At 42.5% G+C, this 26,317-nt stretch overlaps 1 protein-coding gene across 5 annotated transcripts in view; it reads left to right on the top strand.

Moving 5' to 3' along the window:
- The window catches only part of ltbp3 (latent transforming growth factor beta binding protein 3), a 161,924-nt gene that overhangs the window by 118,375 nt on the left and 17,232 nt on the right, over positions 1–26,317 (top strand). For all 5 annotated transcript variants that reach the window (XM_034178557.1, XM_034178562.1, XM_034178561.1 and 2 more), the window contains 5 exons: positions 16,242–16,364; positions 17,411–17,533; positions 17,837–17,956; positions 21,866–21,994; positions 25,653–25,829. In XM_034178557.1, the coding sequence (XP_034034448.1) occupies positions 16,242–16,364; positions 17,411–17,533; positions 17,837–17,956; positions 21,866–21,994; positions 25,653–25,829 (672 nt within the window). The remainder of the gene's footprint in view (positions 1–16,241; positions 16,365–17,410; positions 17,534–17,836; positions 17,957–21,865; positions 21,995–25,652; positions 25,830–26,317) is intronic.

Consider the following 26,317-nt stretch of genomic DNA (forward strand, 5'->3'; position numbering starts at 1 on the left):
TTGCTCCTCCCAGTAGGACCTGAGCTTCCCTGGTCCTCCCTTGTCCCTGACATTTCGTACCAACACTCTGCACCCTGGCTGTAGTTCAGCTCCATAGGTCTTTTGGTCATAGTGCTTCTTTACTCGCTTTTGCTCTCTTTGAGCAGTCTCTGATGCCAACCTGTATGCCTCTTGCATACACTTTCTCCACTTGATTGCGTACTCACTATGTGAAGTACTTTCTTCACTTGGTGTCAGGCTGAACATAAGATCTACAGGTAGTTGGGGGTTTCTGCCATAGAGAAGGTAGTATGGGGCATAACCGGTTGCTTCACTGCGCGTACAGTTGTATGCATGCACAACTTTGACTAAAGAGCTCTTCCAATCTGACTTGGCTTCCTGTGTCAGGCTTCTCAGCATTGACAGGAGGGTACGATTAAATCTCTCAACCTGACCGTTTCCAGCTGCATGATAGGGTGTTGTATGTGACCCCTGGATCCCAGAATACTGTTCCAGCCTGGAAAACAGCTTGTTTTCGAACCTTTTCATGCCTTGGTCATGATGCAACTTAGCAGGAAAGCCAAAGCTTAGCACAAAGTCTCCAAAGATCTTTTCAGCAGCTGTTTTTGCTGACTTGTTGGTACATGCATACGCCTGAGCAAAGCGAGTGAAGTGATCCATGACCACTAGAATATACTCATATCCTCCTTTGCAGCTTTCTAGGTGTAGGAAGTCGATCGACACCATCTCAAACGGGTATGTGGTGACTGTATTAACTAGTGGTGCCTTGGTCGGCTTGTTTGGCTGCTCTCGTTTCAGACAGCTGCACTCTTTGTTACATAGTTGTCCACATCCTTTTGCATATGAGGCCAATAGAATCATAGAATCGATCACGAATCAAGCTGAGTGTCCGCTCAACTCCCAGATGTCCCATCTCATCATGTAACTCCCTGAAGATGAGCTGATGAAATGTTTTTGGTAATACTAACTGATCCTGAACTGCTGTTTTCCTGTACAGGGCACCCTCTTTATTGACATATGAGGTCTGTTAGACTATCCAACCTTTTTATTTTTTGCAAAAACCATATGGATTTGAATCACGTGTGATTGCATCAGCCAAGCTTGAACCTTCGTGTGCATGCGTGAGTTTTTTCATGCCTGTCGGTTGCGTCATTCGCCTGTGAGCAGGCTTTGAGTGAGCACTGGTCCTCCCCCCTCGTCGGATTTTCATTGTAAGGAAAATGTCTGAACGGCTGGAGCAGCAATGCATCAAATTTTTCCAGAAACTGTGAGAGACAGCCAAGTGGACACCATTCGGAAAATTCAGATGGCTTTCAGGGACGATTTTTTGGGCATTACACAGATTACAGCTGGTTTAAAGACGGCGCACAATGGCGGAGGACGTGCCGCACTCCGAGCGGCGATCCACAGGCTGAAACGACCAGATCATTTTCAAACTGAATGCTGTGTTGATCCGGGACGTCGTCCGACTAACAGAGAAATGGCAGAAATCAATCAATCAATCAATTTTTTTTATATAGCGCCAAATCACAACAAACAGTTGCCCCAAGGCGCCTTATATTGTAAGGCAAGGCCATACAATAATTATGTAAAACCCCAACGGTCAAAACGACCCCCTGTGAGCAAGCACTTGGCTACAGTGGGAAGGAAAAACTCCCTTTCAACAGGAAGAAACCTCCAGCAGAACCAGGCTCAGGGAGGGGCAGTCTTCTGCTGGGACTGGTTGGGGCTGAGGGAGAGAACCAGGAAACAGACATGCTGTGGAGGGGAGCAGAGATCGATCACTAATGATTAAATGCAGAGTGGTGCATACAGAGCAAAAAGAGAAAGAAACAGTGCATCATGGGAACCCCCCAGCAGTCTACGTCTATAGCAGCATAACTAAGGGATGGTTCAGGGTCACCTGATCCAGCCCTAACTATAAGCTTTAGCAAAAAGGAAAGTTTTAAGCCTAATCTTAAAAGTAGAGAGGGTGTCTGTCTCCCTGATCTGAATTGGGAGCTGGTTCCACAGGAGAGGAGCCTGAAAGCTGAAGGCTCTGCCTCCCATTCTACTCTTACAAACCCTAGGAACTACAAGTAAGCCTGCAGTCTGAGAGCGAAGCGCTCTATTGGGGTGATATGGTACTACGAGGTCCCTAAGATAAGATGGGACCTGATTATTCAAAACCTTATAAGTAAGAAGAAGAATTTTAAATTCTATTCTAGAATTAACAGGAAGCCAATGAAGAGAGGCCAATATGGGTGAGATATGCTCTCTCCTTCTAGTCCCCGTCAGCACTCTAGCTGCAGCATTTTGAATTAACTGAAGGCTTTTTAGGGAACTTTTAGGACAACCTGATAATAATGAATTACAATAGTCCAGCCTAGAGGAAATAAATGCATGAATTAGTTTTTCAGCATCACTCTGAGACAAGACCTTTCTGATTTTAGAGATATTGCGTAAATGCAAAAAAGCAGTCCTACATATTTGTTTAATATGCGCTTTGAATGACATATCCTGATCAAAAATGACTCCAAGATTTCTCACAGTATTACTAGAGGTCAGGGTAATGCCATCCAGAGTAAGGATCTGGTTAGACACCATGTTTCTAAGATTTGTGGGGCCAAGTACAATAACTTCAGTTTTATCTGAGTTTAAAAGCAGGAAATTAGAGGTCATCCATGTCTTTATGTCTGTAAGACAATCCTGCAGTTTAGCTAATTGGTGTGTGTCCTCTGGCTTCATGGATAGATAAAGCTGGGTATCATCTGCGTAACAATGAAAATTTAAGCGATACCGTCTAATAATACTGCCTAAGGGAAGCATGTATAAAGTGAATAAAATTGGTCCTAGCACAGAACCTTGTGGAACTCCATAATTAACTTTAGTCTGTGAAGAAGATTCCCCATTTACATGAACAAATTGTAATCTATTAGACAAATATGATTCAAACCACCGCAGCGCAGTGCCTTTAATACCTATGGCATGCTCTAATCTCTGTAATAAAATTTTATGGTCAACAGTATCAAAAGCAGCACTGAGGTCTAACAGAACAAGCACAGAGATGAGTCCACTGTCCGAGGCCATAAGAAGATAATTTGTAACCTTCACTAATGCTGTTTCTGTACTATGATGAATTCTAAAACCTGACTGAAACTCTTCAAATAGACCATTCCTCTGCAGATGATCAGTTAGCTGTTTTACAACTACCCTTTCAAGAATTTTTGAGAGAAAAGGAAGGTTGGAGATTGGCCTATAATTAGCTAAGATAGCTGGGTCAAGTGATGGCTTTTTAAGTAATGGTTTAATTACTGCCACCTTAAAAGCCTGTGGTACATAGCCAACTAACAAAGATAGATTGATCATATTTAAGATCGAAGCATTAAATAATGGTAGGGCTTCCTTGAGCAGCCTGGTAGGAATGGGGTCTAATAAACATGTTGATGGTTTGGATGAAGTAACTAATGAAAATAACTCAGACAGAACAATCGGAGAGAAAGAGTCTAACCAAATACCGGCATCACTGAAAGCAGCCAAAGATAACGATACGTCTTTGGGATGGTTATGAGTAATTTTTTCTCTAATAGTTAAAATTTTGTTAGCAAAGAAAGTCATGAAGTCATTACTAGTTAAAGTTAATGGAATACTCAGCTCAATAGAGCTCTGACTCTTTGTCAGCCTGGCTACAGTGCTGAAAAGAAACCTGGGGTTGTTCTTATTTTCTTCAATTAGTGATGAGTAGAAAGATGTCCTAGCTTTACGGAGGGCTTTTTTATAGAGCAACAGACTCTTTTTCCAGGCTAAGTGAAGATCTTCTAAATTAGTGAGACGCCATTTCCTCTCCAACTTACGGGTTATCTGCTTTAAGCTACGAGTTTGTGAGTTATACCACGGAGTCAGACACTTCTGATTTAAAGCTCTCTTTTTCAGAGGAGCTACAGCATCCAAAGTTGTCTTCAATGAGGATGTAAAACTATTGACGAGATACTCTATCTCCCTTACAGAGTTTAGGTAGCTACTCTGCACTGTGTTGGTATATGGCATTAGAGAACATAAAGAAGGAATCATATCCTTAAACCTAGTTACAGCGCTTTCTGAAAGACTTCTAGTGTAATGAAACTTATTCCCCACTGCTGGGTAGTCTATCAGAGTAAATGTAAATGTTATTAAGAAATGATCAGACAGAAGGGAGTTTTCAGGGAATACTGTTAAGTCTTCTATTTCCATACCATAAGTCAGAACAAGATCTAAGATATGATTAAAGTGGTGGGTGGACTCGTTTACTTTTTGAGCAAAGCCAATAGAGTCTAATAATAGATTAAATGCAGTGTTGAGGCTGTCATTCTCAGCATCTGTGTGGATGTTAAAATCGCCCACTATAATTATCTTATCTGAGCTAAGCACTAAGTCAGACAAAAGGTCTGAAAATTCACAGAGAAACTCACAGTAACGACCAGGTGGACGATAGATAATAACAAATAAAACTGGTTTTGGGGACTTCCAATTTGGATGGACAAGACTAAGAGACAAGCTTTCAAATGAATTAAAGCTCTGTCTGGGTTTTTGATTAATTAATAAGCTGGAATGGAAGATTGCTGCTAATCCTCCGCCCCGGCCCGTGCTACGAGCATTCTGACAGTTAGTGTGACTCGGGGGTGTTGACTCATTTAAACTAACATATTCATCCTGCTGTAACCAGGTTTCTGTTAGGCAGAATAAATCAATATGTTGATCAATTATTATATCATTTACCAACAGGGACTTAGAAGAGAGAGACCTAATGTTTAATAGACCACATTTAACTGTTTTAGTCTGTGGTGCAGTTGAAGGTGCTATATTATTTTTTCTTTTTGAATTTTTATGCTTAAATAGATTTTTGCTGGTTATTGGTAGTCTGGGAGCAGGCACCGTCTCTACGGGGATGGGGTAATGAGGGGATGGCAGGGGGAGAGAAGCTGCAGAGAGGTGTGTAAGACTACAACTCTGCTTCCTGGTCCCAACCCTGGATAGTCACGGTTTGGAGGATTTAAGAAAATTGGCCAGATTTCTAGAAATGAGAGCTGCTCCATCCAAAGTGGGATGGATGCCGTCTCTCCTAACAAGACCAGGTTTTCCCCAGAAGCTTTGCCAATTATCTATGAAGCCCACCTCATTTTTTTGGACACCACTCAGACAGCCAGCAATTCAAGGAGAACATGCGGCTAAACATGTCACTCCCGGTCCGATTGGGGAGGGGTCCAGAGAAAAAAAAAATATTCATATTCACAAAAAAAAAGAAAAGGTGGACATAGCATTTTTCCGGGACATTCCACTGTTAAAGAAGATTTTGTCATGAAAACAGGAGCGGAGGAATTCGCCACGGAGCCGCTAATGGCGCAGAATGAAAGCACCTCCGTGTTGGTCTCACAGGACATGTTGTGGCATGCCCAGATCTTCGACAATTTCTCAGATACTCACTCGACTGAAAAGCCACCCAAAGCCGTCTAAATCTTCCGAGTGGTGGAAGAGCTGGGCATGTCCCGTGAGACTTCCAACACGGAGGTGCTTTTTGTTCTGCGCCATTACGCAGCTCCCATCCTGACGCGCGAATTCCGCCGCACGTCTTTCATTACAAAATCTCCTGTAACAGTGTAATGTGCTGAAAAAGTGCTATGTCCACCTCTCTTGCCATTTCTCTGGTAGTCAGACGACGTCCCGGATCAACACAGCCTTCACTTTGGAAATGATCTGGTCGTTTCAGCCTGTTGATGGCCGCTCAAAGCGCGGCGCGCCCTCAGCCACTGTGGGCCGTCTTTAATCCGGTTGTAATGCTCCTTAATCTGCGTGATGCCCATAAGATCTTCACCGAAAGCCATCTGAATTTTCCGAATGGTTTCCACCTGGCTGTCTCTCACAGTTTCTGAAAAAATTTTGATGCAGCAAAGCGGCAATCGCTCAGCCATTTTCCTGACAATGAAAATCCACCGAGGGGGCTGGACCACTCCTCCCACAAAGCGTGCTCACAGGCGAATGACGCAACCGACAGGCGTGAAAAAAACTCACGCATGCGCATGAAGGTTCAAGCTTGGCTGATGCAATCACACGTAATTCAAATCCATATGGTTTTTGCAAAAAATAAAAAAGTCGGATAGTTTTCTACAGACCTAGCTTGTTTTTCTCCCTTGCTAGGAGAGACATAATAATCACCACGATCTTTTCCTCTTATTTGGGGCCACTGTCCTGACATGACATATTCACAAACTTTGCCAATGACTGGATCATCTTTTTGTGCTTTCTTTAAGTTGTCTGTGGCGATTTGTGGCACTGGGGATGTCACTCGTTCTTGTTCTACATCAGCACAAGCTGCAGCGATAGTGATTGGACACATCCAGGGCTCCTGTTCCTGAGATTGAAGTTGGTGTGTCTGTGTGACAGCTGTGATTACCTCTGGATCCATTTCCTGTGAGCATGTGTGCATGTGCTGTTCCATGCCGAGCGCCATCCGTGTAGACTGTGAATGCAGGTGCATAATACAAAAACTCACGAAACCTCTCACAGATTGCCCACTTCATTGCCAAGAACTCCAACTTCCCAGAATGAAGGTGGTAGTTCTTTTCTGGAGCAGTTAATGTTCTCGACCCATAACCAATGACAACCAACTGGTCTTGCTGTCTCTGGTACAGTACTGCGCCAAGACCCTCCTGCGAGGCATCGCAGTGCAACACAAACAGCTTGTCAAAGTCAGGATAACCCAGGACTGGTGGATGTAGCAGATGTTCTATGAGCTGGCAGAGCACTTGCTGGTGTTGTTCTGTCCACATGATCAGCTGGCTGGAGGATAACTGGTTTGATTTCCTGCGTTTCCCCTTGCCCTTATTTACATTGGACCCTTGGACTTCACTTCCTTGTGTTTTCTCAGTAGATAACAAAGCATACAAAGGCTTTGCAATGCGAGAGAAATTTGGAATGTATGGACGGTAGTAGGACAGGAATCCTAGCATGCTCCTTAGGGCTCCCACAATCTCAGATTTCTCTTTGAGTGCTTGTACTGGTGCGATCTCAGCAGGATCCATGCAATGGGCCATTTTTGGACACAATCTTCCCCAAAAATTTCACCTTGTCTTTGAACACTTCACACTTTTTTGGTGTCAGCTTTACACCATGTGCTTGGTAGCAGCATAACACCTCTCTCATATCATGCAGATGGTCTTCAAAAGACTTACTGTGGGCAAGATTGTCATCCAAATACAGCTGACATGTTTCATCCCTCAAACCCACCAGACACTCCTCCATGCTGCGCTGAAACTCTGCTGGAGCTGAGGATAGGCCGAAGGGGATCCGCACCCACTCATACAAACCCCACGGTGTTATAAAGGCTGTGAGTGGTCTGCTGCTCTCCTCCAGAAAGCCCTGATGATGATACGCTTTTCCCTGGTCCAGTACAGAGAACCAAGCACCTCTCTCCCACCCTCCCACGTTGTTATTTTGAAGCTTACAAAAAAACAAACACTTCTCACCATTAATGAGACTTCTGGTGCTGCATCGTTTTGCTGATGGCTTTGTAGTCTGGTTGATACGCGGTGAGGTTAAGCTTCATGCAGGCGTTGAGGCTTTCATCAGTCAAACGTGATCTTAGGTTGGTCTTGATGTGTTTTAGATGAGAGAAGGACTTCTCACATGTATACGTAGATCCAAACATGGTCAATACAGCAATGCTCACTCGCTGCAGTGTGCGGTATGTGACTAGAAGTGTGTTCCATGTTTTGACAATCAGCTTGTCTGCGTGTGGAAGATTTTTCATTTCTGTCCACTTGTGTTGGCTGGCCAGCTCTGCTTGTTGTCGTGCAAGTCTTTCCAAATCTTCTGTCGGTGACTTGAACTTATTCACCCACGTCTGAGGCCTTCAGATCAGCAACCTCAAGCTCAAACTCTCCGATAGACACACCAGGAATGTAACTCAGCTCCGCTGCGTCCAGTATGCACTCGTGTGGATGAGTGATGAATTGAAAAAGACGACTGTGCTCACGAAAATGTCCAAAACGTGCTTTGAACGACTGCAGGAGATTAGATGTCATGCCAGCTAGCTGCTGAATATCAACATGTCACTTGCTGTGCAGGCATCTTTAAACTCCCTCAGTTTTTCAAAGTGCAGTAAACGGCCCGTTTCAATATCCGCAATGAAGAGCTCCAGCTTGTTCTCAAATGCGAACACTGCTTGTTGAAGGGATGCGACTGTATTTCCAATGATTTTCACATTGAGTTGGTTTAGATGTGCAGTCATGTCTACAAGGTAGTAAAACTTCAGAAGCCACTCAGTGTTGGCTAGCTCAGGATGCTCGACACCTTTCATTTCCAGAAAAGTCCGGATTTCGCTCAGGCAAGCCGCGAACCGGCTGAGCACCTTCCCTCTTGACAGCCACCGGACATTGCTGTGCAGAACCAGACCAGGGTAAGTATTCCCAACTTCATCCAGCAGTGTTTTGAACTGGCGATCATGTAAAGCTCTAGCAACAATGAAGTTGACCACCCGAATGATCAGCGACATCACCTCACCAAGTTGCTCGCCACACATTTGCGCACAAAGCGCCTCCTGATGTAGAACGCAGTGAAGGCTGAGGATAGGTCTGTTCTCATGTTGACGAAGAAGCGCCACAAATCCTCTCTTTTTCCCCACCACACATGGAGCACCATCGGTACACACCGAAATAAGTTTATCCATTGGTAGATTTTTTTTTTTCCTTGGTGAACTCCATGAACACCTTGAATAAATCCTCACTTCTCGTTGATCCCTTCATTGGCAAAACAGCAAGACTTTCCTCACGCAGCGTGTCACCGGCAACATATCTCGCAGTCACACTGAACTGGGATACATGACTTACATTTAGTTGATTCATCCAAAGCGAGGGAGAAGTACAGCGCTGCATTTATGTCCCTCACTTGTGTTTCCTCCACTTGATTTGCCATCATAATGGCATGATCGTGAACGGTTCTTGCTGACAGAGGCATGTCTTGTATGCGTTTGATTATCTTCTCTTTATCCGTGAAGTCATCAAAAAGTTCATTAGCCACATCAAGCATGAATGTTTTGGCATACTCGCCATCAGTGAAAGGCTTTCCGTTCCTCACGATTGCTAAAGAGCCAGCAAAGCTAGCCGAATTAAAGTCACCTTGTCTGGTCCATACACGGAGTTGCTGCTGACTAGCCTGGACTTTCCTCTGGAGCGCTTCGCACGCTTTCTTTCTGCTGTCCCCCGCTGGATATTTGGTTGCAAACGCAGTGTGTCCTGTCTCAAAGTGGCGCTTTATATTCGACCGTTTCATCAATGCGATTTTGTCATTGCATATGAGACACACAGCAGAGCCTCCTCTCTCCCCTCTCGCCATTTTCTTTGTTCTGCATACAACAGCTAGCTAGCTGAAATTTTTAAGTAAAGCATTAGCGGATGGAATGTTACCTCACATGACCCCACGGGCACGGCATTGTCCAATAAAAACCGCGTTTTTCATGTCTGACCTGGAGTCACCCTTCTGTACAGTACACCGAAGGGCTGTGATTGGCTGATCTGACGCATTGCGATCTGGGATGGATTAAAATACGTGATCATATTTTATATTTCGAACATTATTTTAACATTTTGATTTCAGTAGGTCTATTTTTACTTTGATACAGTACCAAAATTATTCATGACTTATTGTGTAAACAAATGTCAGGTTTGTCCGCGAGCCAGATGCAGTTTCCAAAAGAGCCACATGTGGCTCGCGAGCCATAGGTTCCCGACCCCTGCCTTAGACCAATTTCCCTTTTGCAGACAGATGACTGTTTCAGAAATGGTCAGCCCCTCTGGCCACTTTGGTATCTCGTACAGTTCAAAAAGGACTTCTTGTCTTGCGGTGATGGGACCTGTTCTCACACTACACTTAACATTTCTAGTTTGTCCTGCTGGAATCGCAGTTTTTAATTTTCCTACTTTGACCACACCCTCTTTCTCATCTGTGTCACTGCTCTGTACTATGTGGATCAGTATGTTTGCCTTTTTACAGTCAATAGAGAAAGCATCCTTTACCACGGTGTTTGTAATTTCTGGGTTCTGTTCCATCCCATTCATTACCAGCCGCTCAATCACATTGTAGCCAATGATTGGTGGTTCTGCTACTCCTGGCTCCTTAGAGACAAGTATCTCTGGTTGTGAGCCTTTACTTGATCGTAGCTTGAATCTCAGTTCAACCCAGCCTGCAAACGGTATAGGTGTCTGGTTTGCTGCCTCACCGGTGATGGTCTCATTCTCTTCCAGGAATTCACTCGTGCTTCTCAACCGAATCTGTGGGAGGTAAGATTTCCTCCAGTTTTCATTGATAATGGTGACCTGTGAGCCTGTGTCCCATAGTGCTTGTGTTGCTACTCCCTCAAAGAAGCAATCCACTATGCATTTCTTCCCGATGAGAGCTTTCAACTGGGCTTGATGACACAGAGAGAGGTGGCTGGCACATGTAGCACCCACAGTCTGTTCAACCTTCCCACTCTCCAACTCTGCCTCCAGCTGCTTAATTCTTTGACAAAGGGTCTCATGCATGTCATCTGGTTCAGCTTGGCTTGGAGCTAGTGATTTTGGGGATACAACTGTCTGAATTGTGGTCTTAATGCCATCAGACTTCCCTGCAACCTTTCTCTGCCCTCTACAGCCCCTAGAGAAATGCCCTGTCTGTCCACACTTGAAACAGTGTTCACACTGTTCATCTATATCCTGCTCCTGACATGCTTTACATCCTCTCCTGACACTCATTTTTAACTGGCGGGTGGACCCTGCTGGATTGGTTATGGTTTTCCTAATCTCTGCCATCTCTTCTTAGCAGCCTGACTACTTCGTAAAGCTCTGAATCTTTTGAGCTAGTGGTCACAGGTGTCTTACGACTCTTAGGCTTAACCACTTGAGCTGACTGCTCCTGAACACCCACCCTGGCTTCAGATGACCCCTGACCCTGATGGCTGATCTGCATTTCTGTCTGTAGTTCATTTACTTTTGGTACTCTGTTCTTTCTCTTCTTGGACTGTCTCTGCGACTCGACACTAGCTGCTTCATTCATCCTGTCGATGAGTACTTCATCTGTCACTCTCTGATCATGGAGATAAGGCTTAAGCTGGAACTTGAGTACTAACTGACCTCAAAAAATTTTTCTGAATGAGTTCAGGACTGTACTGCTCATCTGACCCTACTTCTCTAGAAGCAAGTAAAAGCCTTTCCTTTAACTCAGTTGCTCTAAAGAGGAGGTTTTGAGGGGACTCATGACTGTCTTGTGTTACATTAACAAGCCTGTGGTACAGATCAGTAGAACTGTCCTCTTTGAAATGCCCCTTTAATACTGTCTTCAGCTGGGAAAGGGTAAGGTAACGTTTTATCTCAAGCATATCACAAATATCCAAACCTGGACTAATTGACCTCACCACTGCTTCTACAACTTCGGCCTCACTGTGACCCCTTCTCAGGCCCCTGTCAATCTGGTGCATCAGGTTTGTGTATGAGAGTTTGTCCTTCTGTCCCCTTTCCCCAATCTGACCGCAAGTCTTAAATTCTCTCCTTATTGTCACTTCTGGGAGCCTGTTCACAGCTGTAGGCAGCACATTTTGAGGAGCTGAGGCGTGACTTAGAGCTGTACTGTTCACTCTTTCACTCAGCCTCCTGACTTCATCCTGCAGAGCTTGACTGTTTTGCTGTAACTGTGAGTATTTTTCAGCTAAGCTCATCTCTTCAGCCGTGTTTGGACTGGATTGTGCTGTGTTCCCTGCTGGCTCCACATTACATGTGTTTCCAGTCTTTTCTGTGATTCGCTCCACCAATTTCAACATTGTCCTCTGATGATGTGATGCAACGTCCTGCTCTTCATCACTAATCACACTGTCAATAGATTCAGTAATTATTCTGATTAACGCTCGTCTTGTTGTGACATTTCCCGGTTGGATCTTAAGGCCCAGTCACACGGCACTTAACGAAGGGTGGCGAGGCCCTGACAAAACAAAAAAATCTGAACTTTCGTTGACTGTCACTGACATCGTTTAACTTTCGCGCAGCCTCGTTCCTGCAGCTGGCGCTACGTCAGGATTTTTAAACTGTTGAAAAATTTGAACGAAGGGCAACGAAAACCTCAATTCGTCTGTGTTTCGTTTTGCTGTTGTTCTTGACGTTTTTAATTGTTTGTTTAGTTTTTCTCACGTTATTGTTTAATTTGACTTTGTTGGAGCAGCTGAATGTTTTCACACAGTGCAGAAACCGGTTTGTGAGCACGGAGGATGCTGCTGCTTCATGTATCGTTGGAAATTACAGGGCAAACTCAGCCTGCTTGCTTGGATTTTTTTTATCTGTGTGGGGGGACAGCTTCAATGAGCTCATGCACCTTACATAGGCCAGAATTAATCTTTTGTGTGGATATAATTAATTATTTTGCCACAAGCAACTGTTGAATTTGAAACAACTAAAAAGTAGTGTAATTTCCGACGGTACTTGAATGCAGCATCAGCGGCAGCAGCAGCTGCTGCGTGCGCTTATTATTTTGTATTATATATAACAATATGAGCGTAGGAATGACAATGACACATGTGAGTTAATGCGCGCGTTCACGCACATTAATTTACTGCTCTGATATATTTAATCATCTTTACACTTATACTTATATTTATTCTCCCTTTTGACAGTTTTCTGTTATAAATAAATCAATATATATGGCTTAGAACATAATACTACGATACAGCAGTGACCACAGCACACTTTTTTTTTTTTAATTGGAGGAAGACGGAGCGCGCAGCGTGTCGGCAGACAGTGAGGATTCTTATAATGATGGAGATGATCCCTCTTTTGTTCTGGACGAGGAACTAGAACAGGTGGTCCACCATGCGCACAGATCTTCACAGCTTCTTTTTGCAGTTTCTCCAGGACTCAAGCGCTCTGAGCTCTGTCCCAGTGTTGAGTCCTGGAATGCAGAGATGCAGACACACACTGCTGCAGCTGTGGCTCCAGGTGCGTTTCGACGAGATCGTGAGCTTCAGTTTTGTTAATTTCCTCTTTCGTGCCTTTTGCGTTCTTGCTTCGCAGACTGTTCGATGATAGAAGCTCTTTCGTCCACCTTTTCTCAACGAATTGTGACGTTTTATACTTTTTCCCTTCGTTCAGGAATCGTCGTGTGCTGTGTGACTGGGCCATTAGCTTCAACACACACCTCCTTCAGTTGAGCCAGTTGCAGAAGCCAAAGTCTCTGAAATACAGTCTCCGCTAACTCTTCCAAATCCATTGTGTGTGTTGTAGCCGCGTCCCCGCTGTCAATCAAAAGCAGTGCCCGTCCGCACTGAAGTCACACAGAGCCCGACGTTAATCATCCCAGCAGTGCCTCCAAGTTTGTTGCACACTTGGACCAAATAAATGGGACTTTTCAAGCGTGCGTTGGTTTTTCAAAACAACAAAACTTTATTTCTTTGTAACACTTGCTGCTGCGCTTCTCGCTTCTCTCCGCAGGACCCTTCTCTGCCGCACTCTCAGCTGCCCTTCAGGTGCCTGTCTCATTAACTTATGGCAACTATCATGCCTACCCGAAAATACATCAGAAAGCTGCTGCCAACGTGCACCAACAGACAATAAGTGACAGTAAATATTACATCGTCACAATAAAAATAAATGCGAAATGAGGGTGACAAAATAACAAATGAAAATGAGTGGTATGAAAATGAGGGGTGTCCTCTATTCACACATCTGTTCACATATTCACATCTACTTACTGTGGTTCCCACAGAGAGAAACAGGCCGCTGCCTGCTTCATCTCTGATATCAACTGAATCCACTTCACCCCACAGTGGCAGTTCGCTTGAGACAAGAAATTCAATTATGTCTACAACTGCAGACACATACAGGTGGTTTTGTGCAAGCTGATGAATGTTGACCATGGTTGAAATTTCACTGTCTGTGTTGCATCGCATTTCCTTCTCTTTCCAGCTAGCCATGCAAGCTTGATGCTTTTTGCTGTTACTATGCCTGCTAAATCCTTTCACCTTATCGTTAGCATGGTTCCAATTAGTACACTCAGTTCTTGTGAAAACAGAGTCACTACCTCCAAACTTCCTGCAAGGAAAACAAAAGGCTGCATCTGCTTGTTGCGAATATTCAAGCCAGTCTCTCTCATACCAGCTGGCCAAAAACGACCATTTACAGTCACTATTATGCTGTTGTTTCTTTGGAAACTGCTTGAGACAAACTTGAACTGGCTTGTCAACTCTGAGCTCCCCTGGTAATCCACACTGCTGCTGCGAGTGCGATGGCGGGCTCTCTGCTCCCGGTGAACCCGGCTCAGAGGCTGAGGGTGCCGGCGTGCTGGCGGGCGGTTCACTCTCCTCACTGCGCAGCTGAACCTGCTGCTCCTCCTCCAAATTTGGCCTCCTTGACAGGTGCTCCTCAGGTTATCCGGAGCTGCTGCTGCTGCCTGGCTTTTTCAGCCATTTGTGAATGTACATTTTTCTCAATTAAAATTCAGCTGCTAGATTCCGCCTACTTTGTTGTTTTTTTCCTCTTGATGACGCACTGACGGCTGACGACATAACGTAAACTGCGTGATGGTTCAAGGACAACTGGAAACTCGGAAATTTGGATCTGCACAACTCTGCATTTTGGTTTGAAGAAGTCAGGGAAGTTTTCTGTTGTTTTTAACACATTGTAGACCGCAAACAAATAATAATTTAAAAAAATACAACATACTACACCCCCTCATGCCCCCTGTTGACGGCGGGACTGGTGTTCAGATAAAAAGCATCAGCGGGACCCTAGAAGCAATCAAAAAGCCTGCAATAGCATTACTCTGTGCCACCAGCAGGTGGCAGTGCATTTTCCCTTTGTTATTTTCAGAAAAAAGAACAGATTGTTTGTATTGTGTAATGATGTTGAAGTTGTTCTGTTGTTGTTCTGATGTTATTTTCCAAAATAATGATGTTTACACTTTACCTGAATATAAATAAATTACATTACATACATCACGCACTCAAGGATGTCCTTTAATGCGAAGCGAGCAACCCCCCAAAAATTTTTTTGAGTAGCACAGTTCCTGCAAGGATTTAATCTTACTTTCACCCCTGCTTAAAAGAGAATTTACTAGGTGCTCAAACACCAAAGAAACTGGGACAGAAGATCATTCACAAGAAACAGTAACTGAGAAAACGCACTAAAAACACCACAGATGTGATCTGTGACATAAAAGTGCCTTTTGAACTTATGTCATAATGCACTGCTTAGCTTACTGCATAATGCACCATGTGACTTCCCAGTACTTTGTAATACACCGTGTAATTTACCTGTACTTCATAATACACCGTGGAACTTAGCTGTACTTCATAATACAGCGTGTAACTTACCAGTACTTTATAATACAGCGTGTAACTTACCAGTACTTCATAATACACCATGTAATTTACCTGTACTTCATAATACACCATGTAACTTACCTGTACTTCATAATACACCATGTAACTTAACTGTACTTCATAATATACTGTGTAATTTAACTGTACTTCATAATATACTCTGTAATTTACCTGTACTTCATAATACACCGTGTAATTTACATGTACTTCATAATATACCATGTAACTTACCTGTACTTCATAATACTGTGTAATTTACCTGTACTTCATAATACACCGTGTAACTTACCTCTACTTAATAATACACCGTGTAACTTACCTGTACTTCATAATACAGTGTAATTTACCTGTACTTCATAATACACTGTGTAATTTACCTGTACTTCATAATACACCATGTAACTTACCTGTACTTCATAATATACTGTGTAATTTACCTGTACTTCATAATACACCATGTAACTTACATGTAATTCATAATATACCGTGTAATTTACCTGTACTTCATAATGCACCATGTAATTTACCTGTACTTATAATACACTGTGTAATTTACCTGCACTTCATAATACACCTTTTTCACTTAGGGCACTATATATACTACTTGACTAACTGCACAAAGCACCACTCTATATTTCTGCATAATACACTACTTAAGTTATGGCTTAATGAGCCACTAAACATTCAGAATTGGTATCAAATTACCAAAGAAATTACGATTTCAATAACAAATGTCAATTTGTCATTTGTGTCTCTAACAACAAATGGCATTAATTCTTGTTTAATCCTCAAAATATCTTTATTTTGTAGTTGTATGTATTTTGTGTGTATTGCCTCCAAACAAGTCATTTCATTGCTTGATTTAAATGTGTCTATGTATGTGTTTACCCAGACATCAATGAGTGTCAGAAGCCTGGTGTGTGTCCTAATGGGCGCTGTGAGAACCTACCTGGTACCTACCGCTGCCTGTGCAATGAGGGCTTTATTCCTACTGCAGACAGCAAAGGCTGCAGCGGTTAGTAAGCAAACATTTCCTTTACATGGGTGAATTTAATGACATTATGGCATGTTGAATCACTGACCATGTAGTGTTTAATGAGGTCACCACTGTGTGAGTGAATTCCCTCTTAATGAGTGCAGCAGATAACAGAATATTTACAAAGGAATCCTGCAAATGTTGATACAAGTACCAAATTCACCACAAATACTCTTAAGATATTACTCTTTGAAAAAAACCAATTGCCCACTTGACCAAAAATTAAAGTTGCTTCAATTTTGGTAAAACATGGTGCAAATTATAGGTTGAGCTAATATGATTAATAAATGGAATAGTTTTGACTGTGTTGAATGTTTGGTCTCCAATGTAAAGGTCAAACATTGTCAACATCCATTGAATTCTATGACATGTGACATATGTTGCCCCGTCACGTGATAACTAAGCATGACACATGGTGCAAACTATTCCTTTTTAAAATCCTGTTAACTCAACCAATAATTTGCATCACTTTTTACCAAAATTGAGCAACTTTAACTTTTGACCCCTGTACAAACTGAATTTTTTTTTTTTTTTGTGTGTGTGTGTGTCCAAACTGAATTTGTCACCATTCTTGCTATTTTCACCCCATAACTCCAAAACATTCAGTCACGGATATTCCAAACTATATCTTTTGGGGATATTTATGATCAAACAAATACTGTGGTATATTTTTCAATATGCTTGGGGAATCTTTTAATTTTGACCCGTGTAATTCTTCAATCGACCCCTCCGTGGCCGCTTATTGAAAATTAAAGTAGCCAATGAGGTTTTTTTCAAAGGTGTAATGTCTAAGGAGTATTTGTGCTGAATTTGGTGCTTGTATCACCATTTGAAGGATTGTTTATCTGCTGCAGGAAATAGAGGTGGAAGGTGTTGACTACACACTTTTACATCAGTTTTGAAGACACATGGTGGCCTACAGTGTATTGCTTGCTGAAAAGTAGTATAATGTCAACTTTAAGGTGTTAGTGATGCAGGTGGATTTTGCAGATGTACCCAGACTGCATGCCGTTTCTTCCAAACAGACATTGATGAGTGTGAGGATGACAGGCTGTGCGCCTACGGCCACTGCATCAATACAGACGGCTCCTTCCACTGCCAGTGTTACCCGGGATACCAGCGGACACAGGAGGGCAGCCACTGTGAAGGCAGGATACATTCCACATGACAGAAAGTGTGTTTTGTGTTCAGTCAAATGAGACTTTTTTTGGTGGCCACTCAAATTCCATGAAGGCACTGGTGATTCACCTGTGCTGATGATTGAGAAAACAAATGAAATGAGTGAAATGAGAAGCCCCTTCAGTACATGTTGCACATCAACGTATTTCAATCAATTAGAGTCAGTAGCGATTTTCAAAATAAAAGTTTTGTTTGTGAGCTGTTCAGAGATGAATTTAAAAAGCACACACATGTTTAAGCATTCAGCTACTTGTCTTTTCACTTCTCTTCAGATATAAATGAGTGTGAAAGGCCATCAAATTGTCAAAGGGGGCGCTGTATCAATAACATGGGCTCATACCAATGTGAGTGTCAGAAGGGCTACATGCTGGTTGGAGGCAGGAGATGCCAAGGTCAGTGTGCTGATCACAAACCAGATCTAACGATTACCTTATTTTCCGGAGTAGAAGTCATGTTTGTTTGTTCCTTTCTTCCTAGTTTGGGAGGTTCTGTGTCTTTTAGTGTGGTGCAGTTTGTACTGTAGACCAAAAAAATCACATGATCATTATTAAAAATATGCATTTATATAGAGTTTTCCCAGGAATCAAAGCACTAAACAAAAGAAACTCTGGTAATAAAAGAATAAATGCCAATAATAAAAGTACACTACAACAAGGCACAAAAAACCTAAATTAAAGAGCTGGTTAAAAAAAATCAAATACTCGCATTTTTATTGTAGTTTCCAACACTGAGCCAGGTGTCTACAGAATGTTTTTGTCCAAATAACCACCATTGTGTTGTCCATCACACATTTATTTGTCAATATATAAATAATGAATGTTTGTGAGTTCAATGGTATGAATATTTCATGAGGTGAAAGCTGGAACATACCATTCAATGAGGTGAAGCCGAGTTCAATGGTATGTTCCAGCTTTCACCGAATTAAATATTCATTCCATTGAAAGAATGTAAAAACATTCATTATTTTTTTTTATAAAAGGGCTAAAATAGATCCTTGTCATTTGATATTTTATTAATTTATAAACAACAGAAAAGTGACTTACATTTTGGTGTTCCACTGCTGCTAAAGTCCAAATTGTAATGTGTAGTCCAGTGATGCTGTGCACTTGCTTCGGACTTCCATTAAAAAAAAAGACTTTGTGTAGTTCCTCAGTCCAGCCAAAATCACATCAGTGTTTCATGTGAACAGGTCTTCATGCATCCAGACGGCTTACAGCGGAGTGGATTTTTGTGTGTGTGTGTGTGTGTGTGTGTGTGTGTGTGTGTGTGTGTGTGTGTGTGTGTGTGTGTGTGTGTGTGTGTGTGTGTGTGTGTGTGTGTGTGTGTGTGTGTGTGTGTGTGTGTGTGGCAGCGTCAGTTAGCTCAATCATATCATCGTGTCGTTGCCCCCAGTGCGCGTGCACACACATGCAGCCTGGTCGGCGCTTGTGCGTGCACTCCCAAAGAAAGACTGCGTACGTCCTCAGTGCAGCAAAAAATAAAAATCACGTCAGAAATTAGTCCAGCTTTTTTTTCCTCTCTCTTCCTGCTCATTAGTGCAGCAGATAACTGAAACAATCATGCAAATGGTGATAAAAGCATCAAATTCAGTAGAAATACTCCTTAGACACTCCTCTTTTGAAAAAACCGATTGGCCACTTGACTTTTCAGTCGGTGGTCAGGTAGGGGTCAATTGAAGAATTACACAGAGGTCAAAAATAAAAGATGCTCCAATCATATTGAAAAATATTCCACATTATTTGCCTGATCATAAAGATTCCAAAAAGGTATAGTTTGGACTATCTGTGAATGAATTCTATGGAGTTATGGGATAAAAACAGCAAGAATGGTGACAAAGCTCAGTTTCATTCTGTACATGGGTCAAAAGTTAAAGTTGCTCCAATTTTGGTAAAAAGTGATGCAAATTATTGGTTGAGCTAATAGGATTAATAAATGGAATAGTTTTGACAGTGTTGAATGCTTGGTCTCCAAAGTAAAGGTCAAACAAGGTCTACGTCTATTGGATTCTATGGCATGTGACATATGTTACCCCGTAACATAAGTAAGGATGATACATGGTCCAAACTATTCCTTTTTAAAACCGTGTTAACTAGTAATTTGCATCACTTTTTACCAAAATTGGAGCAACTTTAACTTTTGACCCCTGTACAAACCGACACTGACCTTTGTCACCATTCTTGCTGTTTTTATCCCATAACTCCATAGAATTCAGTTACAGGCCGTCCAAACCATACATTTTTGGAACCTTTATGATCAGGCAAATAATGTGGTAGAGGTTTCAATATGATTGGAGCATCTTTTAATTTTGACTCCTGTGTAATTCTTCAATTGACCTCTACCTGAACACCAACTGAAAATTCAAGTGACCAATTGTTTTTTTCAAAAGAGGATTGTCTGAAGACTATTTCTGACTAATTTGATGCTTTTATCACCATTTGCAGGATTCTGCTCTAAATATTCTTGTATCTGCTGCACTACACAACCTCCAGGCAGCACAGTGGATTTATTTTGTGCGCGCACATGCACGTGTGGGCGCGCGTGCATGAGCATGTGTGCACAAGGCTGCGTGTGCACGAGGACATGTGCACATGCATGTGTAGAGTGCAATGGTACTAAACGTATGGAACCAAATTTGCACTCTAAATGGAACAAAGCCGCACTCTAAATGCAATGAAACACAAATGGGATGAATTAATCCATGTCATGTGACATACAAAGCACCAATCAAATGACAAGGATCCACTCAGCCGTTATATAATATTGCTTATTTTTGAATTTCCATGTTAAGTAATAGCACAGGGTATGATTTGCACATGTGCTAGTACTGAGGTACACCTTGTTATGCAACCTGGACACATCTTCAGTGATGTAGCTGGGGTCACCAGGTGTTTCGAGTCTTACATCAGACACCCGCACCCGGGTGACCCAGCCCCGACTTGTGTTCAGGTAGTGCACTATGCCACGCATCCCTTCCCCTCAGCCAGATCCAATGTGAAGCCTTTTTAGCTGCTTCCATGATGTCTTTCAAGGCTCCTTGCCTATGCAGTCCACAGATCCAGGACCCGATGTTGATACTGGCCTGCAAAGCCCTTGCAACCCACTTCAGTGGGCTCGCAGTGGGCCTTCCATCTATTCCTACGACACTCAGCCATGAGGTCAGCATACTTGGCCCTCCTCCGCTCCTGAACTTCCTCCATCCCATCTTCCCAGGGGACAGTTAGCTCCAGTTGCACCAGCTGCTTGCTTGCCCCGGACATCAACACCATGTCTGGCTGTAGTGGTGTTGCCGCAATGATGCCCGGGAACCTCAGCTGTCTCCCAGGGTCAACCAGTAGTTGCCAGTCCCTTGCTTTAGCAAGCAGGCCCCCCTGGGTCTTTTTGGGGGGCTGGGGCTTCTCGCCTACACAAACAAAGGTGATGGCACACTTGGAGGAATGTTGCCGCTTGCTGTTGATAATGCCACTGCAGATGGTGTCTGCTATTGCCTGCAGAACCTGGTCTTGGCGCCAATGATAATGACCCATGGACTTTGAGCAGCAGCTGAGGATGTGCTTTACTCATGCCCTTTTCTGGCAGAGTTGGCAGGTCGGTGAGGCCACCAGGCCCCAGGTGAACAGGTTGACAGGGCTCAGGAGGACGTCATACGCTGGCTGGACTAGGAACTTGAAGTCATGTGACTCCATCTTCCAGAGTTCTGCCCATGTGATTTTCTGGCCAGCTGAATGCTCCCATTTGGTCCAGGCCCCCTGCTTAGACATGCCCACCATTCTGCTCAAGCGAGCTTCCTCCACCTCAGCACGTACCTCCTCTTGGATCAGCTTCCGCTTCTCCTTTGTGCTGGTTTTTGTGTAATTTGGTACACTGAGTTCCTGTAGGTTGTTAAACTTGTCCTTAGGGAAACCCTGTGTTACAAAGTGAGTTCCAAATACAGAAAAAAAATGTGACTTATATGTTTGTTTGTTTTTTCCTCTTCAAAATGAATTTTTTTACAGATGTAACTCATACTCTAGTACAACTTATACGCTGGAAAATATGGTAACTGGCATAATGTACTCCTGTTAAAGACTAAAATTGTGAAGATTGAGAAAGAGGGACAGTTTTTTTTGTGTGTGTGTGTAACATGTTTGCATGACTGGAAAGATCTTATGAAGTGAGGTAGGTTTAGTTATATTGTGTGTGATTTTTAATGGCAGTGTTTTGGTTCCAAAAAAAGATAATTAAAAATCAATTTATGCACGTGTCAGATGGTGCTTGGTTTTAAGCTAATTCCTTAAAGCAGCCTGTGTTTGCGCTCCTTCCAGATATAGACGAGTGTGCTGTAGACAGGAGTCTTTGCCAGCCGTACGGCTCATGTGAAAACAGACCAGGCTCATATGTCTGCGACTGCAATCATGGTTATGTCCTGTCGGAGGACAAACACAGCTGTGAGGGTAAGCCTCCTCTGATACCTCCTGCTTTACTCTAGACCCTTGTTGAACCAGATTTATCTGGAGAGATTTATCCAGGCTTGCCAAAGTAATCCATGCCAAGCCCACAACCACAACATTTCATTCCAAACCCAAAACTAATCTGAGACCCTGAAAGCCAATTATGTCATAAATAACATTTTGCAAGTACAATTGTATGTAAAAGTTTGGGCACCCCTGATAATTTCCATGGTTTACCTTTATAAATCGTTGGTTGTTTGGATCAGCAATTTCAGTTAAATATATCATATAGCAGACAAACACAGTGATATTTGAGAAGTGAAATGAAGTTTATAGGATTTACAGAAAGTGTGCAATAATTCTTTAAACAAAATTAAGCAGGTGCATAAATTTGGGCACCCCAACAGAAAAAATACATCAGTATTTAGTAGATCCTCCTTTTGCAGAAATAACAGCCTCTAAACACTTCCTATAGCTTCCTACGGAGCCGCCTAGGGACATGGTGGTTAATATTTTTTGGCCCAGATTATTGTGTTCCCTCGCAATACTTTTGGGTTCCCTAGCAATATTATTGCGTTCCCTCGCAATAACTTTTGAGTCCATATTTCCAGCTTGGCAACAGGTCTGTTGAATCGTTTGGATGAATTGCACATCATGGATAACCAGAACTTGATTAAGTTTTACTTTAACCTGGGGCTCACATACAACAATATACTGGAGGCTTTGTCTGTGAGACACAATGTGATTATGTGCATGAAGACTGTGAAGCGTATTTTAAAGAAAAACGGTCTGTTTCAGCGGAGATATGATGCATTATAAGATGTCGTACACTTTATTCGAGGGGAACTCCAAGGCTCTGGAAGCCTGCATGGCTACCGAGTTATACATTTTCTCGTGAATCCTGTTGCTGTGTGTGTGTGTGTGTGTGTGCATGCATATGCGTTTAGTCTCCCCCCACCTGATTCCACTCACTGTGTGCTCTGATAGGCATGACCTTTAATATGATATTAGGTTATTGCGAGGGAACGTAAAAACTATTGCGAAGGAATGCAATAATATGGGCCAAAAAAATTAACCACCATGTCCCTAGGCGAGCTCCGTAGTTTCCAAAATATTCAGGTCTGGGGACTGAGATGGCCATTCCAGAACATTGTACTTGTTCTTCTACATGAATGCCTTAGTAGATTTTGAGCAGTGTTTATGGTCGTTGTCTTGTTGAAAGATCCAGCCCCACCGCAGCTTCAACTTTGTCACTGATTCATGAACATTGTTCTCAAGAATCTGCGAATATTGACTGAAATCCATGTGACCCCCAACTTTAACAAGATTCCCAGTACCTGCACTGGTCACACAGCCCCACAGCATGATGGAACTACCTCCAAATTGTACTGCGGATAGCAAGTGTTTTTCTTGGAATGCTGTGTTATTTCTTAGTCATGCATACTGCCCCTTGTTATGTCCACATAACTCAGTTTTAGTTTCATCAGTCCACAGCACCTTATTCTGAAATGAAGCTGGCTTATCCAAATGTGTTTTAGCATACCTCAAGCGACTCTGTTTGTGGTGTGTATGTAGAAAAGACTTTCTCTGCATTACAGCATCATACAGCATCTCTTTGTGCAAAGTGCGCTGTATAGTTGAACGATGCACAGAAACACTTCCATTTCCTCACTATGTTCCTCACAGTGGAAACTGACAGCTGAAATCTCTGAGATAGCTTTTTGTATCCTTCGCCTAAACCATGAAGTTGAACAGTCTTTGTTCTCAGGTCATTTCAGAGTTGTTTAGAGGCTCCCATGTTGCTACTCATTAGAAGAGATGCAAAGAGGGGAAACATTTGCAAATAGCCACCTTCAATACCCTTTCTCATGATTGGATTCACCTGTGTAAGGAGGTCAAGGGTCAGTGAACTTACCAAACCAATTTTGTGTTCCAATAATTAGTGCTAAATGTATTCAAATCAATAAAATGACAAGGGTGCCCACATTTATGCACCTGCCCAATTTTGTTTAAATAATTATTGCACACTTTCTGTAAATACAACCCCTGGCAAAAATTATGGAATCACCGGCCTCGGAGGATGTTCATTCAGTTGTTTAATTTTGTAGAAAAAAAGCAGATCACACACATGACACAAAACTAAAGTCATTTCAAATGGCAACTTTCTGGCTTTAAGAAACACTATAAGAAATCAAGAAAAAAAGATTGTGGCAGTCAGTAACGGTTACTTTTTTAGACCAAGCAGAGGAAAAAAATATGGAATCACTCAATTCTGAGGAAAAAATTATGGAACCACCCTGTAAATTTTCATCCCCAAAACTAACACCTGCATCATATCAGATCTGCTTGTTAGTCTGCATCTAAAAAGGAGTGAACACACCTTGGAGAGCTGTTTGCACCAAGTGGACTGACATGAATCATGGCTCCAACATGAGAGATGTCAGTTGAAACAAAGGAGAGGATTATCAAACTCTTAAAAGAGAGTAAATCATCACGCAATGTTGCAAAAGATGTTGGTTGTTCACAGTCAGCTGTGTCTAAACTCTGGACCAAATACAAACAACATGGGAAGGTTGTTAAAGGCAAACATACTGGTAGACCAAGGAAGACATCAAAGCGTCAAGACAGAAAACTTAAAGCAATATGTCTCAAAAATCGAAAAATGTACAACAAAACAAATGAGGAACGAATGGGAGGAAACTGGAGTCAACGTCTGTGACCGAACTGTAAGAAACCGCCTAAAGGAAATGGGATTTACATACAGAAAAGCTAAACGAAAGGCATCATTAACACCTAAACAGAAAAAAACAAGGTTACAGTGGGCTAAGGAAAAGCAATTGTGGACTGTGGATGACTGGATGAAAGTCATATTCAGTGATGAATCTCGAATCTGCATTGGGCAAGGTGATGATGCTGGAACTTTTGTTTGGTGCCTTTCCAATGAGATTTATAAAGATGACTGCCTGAAGAGAACATGTAAATTTCCAGTCATTGATGATATAGGGCTGCATGTCAGGTAAAGGCACTGGGGAGATGGCTGTCATTACATCATCAATAAATGCACAAGTTTATGTTGATATTTTGGACAATTGAAAGGATGGTTGGGGATTCGATATTTTTTTCCTCTGCTTGGTCTAAAAAAAGGAACCGTTACTGACTGCCACAATCTTTTTTTTCTTGATTTCTTATAGTGTTTCTTAAAGCCAGAAAGTTGCCATTTGAAATGACTTTAGTTTTGTGTCATGTCTGTGATCTGCTTTTTTTCTACAAAATTAAACAACTGAATGAACATCCTCTGAGGCCGGTGATTCCATAATTTTTGCCAGGGGTTGTACTAGAAACTTCATTTCACTTATCAAATGTCAATGTGTGCAATGTGCAATGTGTGCAATGTGCAATGTGTGCAATGTGCAATATGATATATTTAACTGAAATTTCTGATCCAGACAACCAATGATTTATAAAGGAAAATCATGGAAATTGTCAGGGGTGCCCAAACTTTTCCATACAACTGTATTTGTAGGTTACTGCATATAGTTTGAACTTCAGACAGAGAGCATGAAACGAAAGCTGAAAACAGTTTTACAATCCCATTCAAGATGCAATATGTTTGTTCTCCAAATCCTGTGATTCCTAATGTTAACCTTGTTTGTTCTTGCAGCAGTTCGGATTGTCGGTTGGATGGACGAGAAAAAGGAGTGCTACCTGAACCTGGATGATACTGTGTTCTGCGACAGCGTCTTGGCCACCAACGTCACCAAGCAGGAGTGCTGCTGCTCCATTGGGGTTGGATGGGGAGATCACTGTGAGATTTATCCCTGTCCTGTCTCACATTCAGGTACGTTTATAGTGCATGTACACTCACATTGAGCCAAACCATCCATGCACATGGGTTACTGGTAGGTCAGTAGCTTTGTGTGCTGAATACAGCATGTTGCTAATGCCCCTGTCGGCGACCGAGTGGCCACCCCTAAAATTGGTCCACCCTGCCCTCACTGCACATGCGTCATTAGCCGTGGTTCACCGATTATCACCTTGTTTCTGCTTAAAACTGCACTCCAGTCATCATTTATCTCAGCAACCGATATCTGAAGCTTTTGTACAACAATCATTTAAACATAAATTCAACATTATTTCATTATAAAAGATAGGAGGAAGCGATCAGAGCGCCGCACCTACATGAGCTCCTACCTGCTGCGTTCTGTGCGCCTCCGTCATTTCAAAGTGTCACTGATTATTGCCTCGTTTCTGCTTAAAACGGCCTTGTTTCTGCTTAAAACTGGCTTTAGAATGACTTAAGAGGTTTTACTTTGTCATCTGATGGTT

Source organism: Thalassophryne amazonica, chromosome 9 (genome assembly GCF_902500255.1).
Source record: "Thalassophryne amazonica chromosome 9, fThaAma1.1, whole genome shotgun sequence".
In the NCBI taxonomy this organism is placed as follows: domain Eukaryota; kingdom Metazoa; phylum Chordata; class Actinopteri; order Batrachoidiformes; family Batrachoididae; genus Thalassophryne; species Thalassophryne amazonica.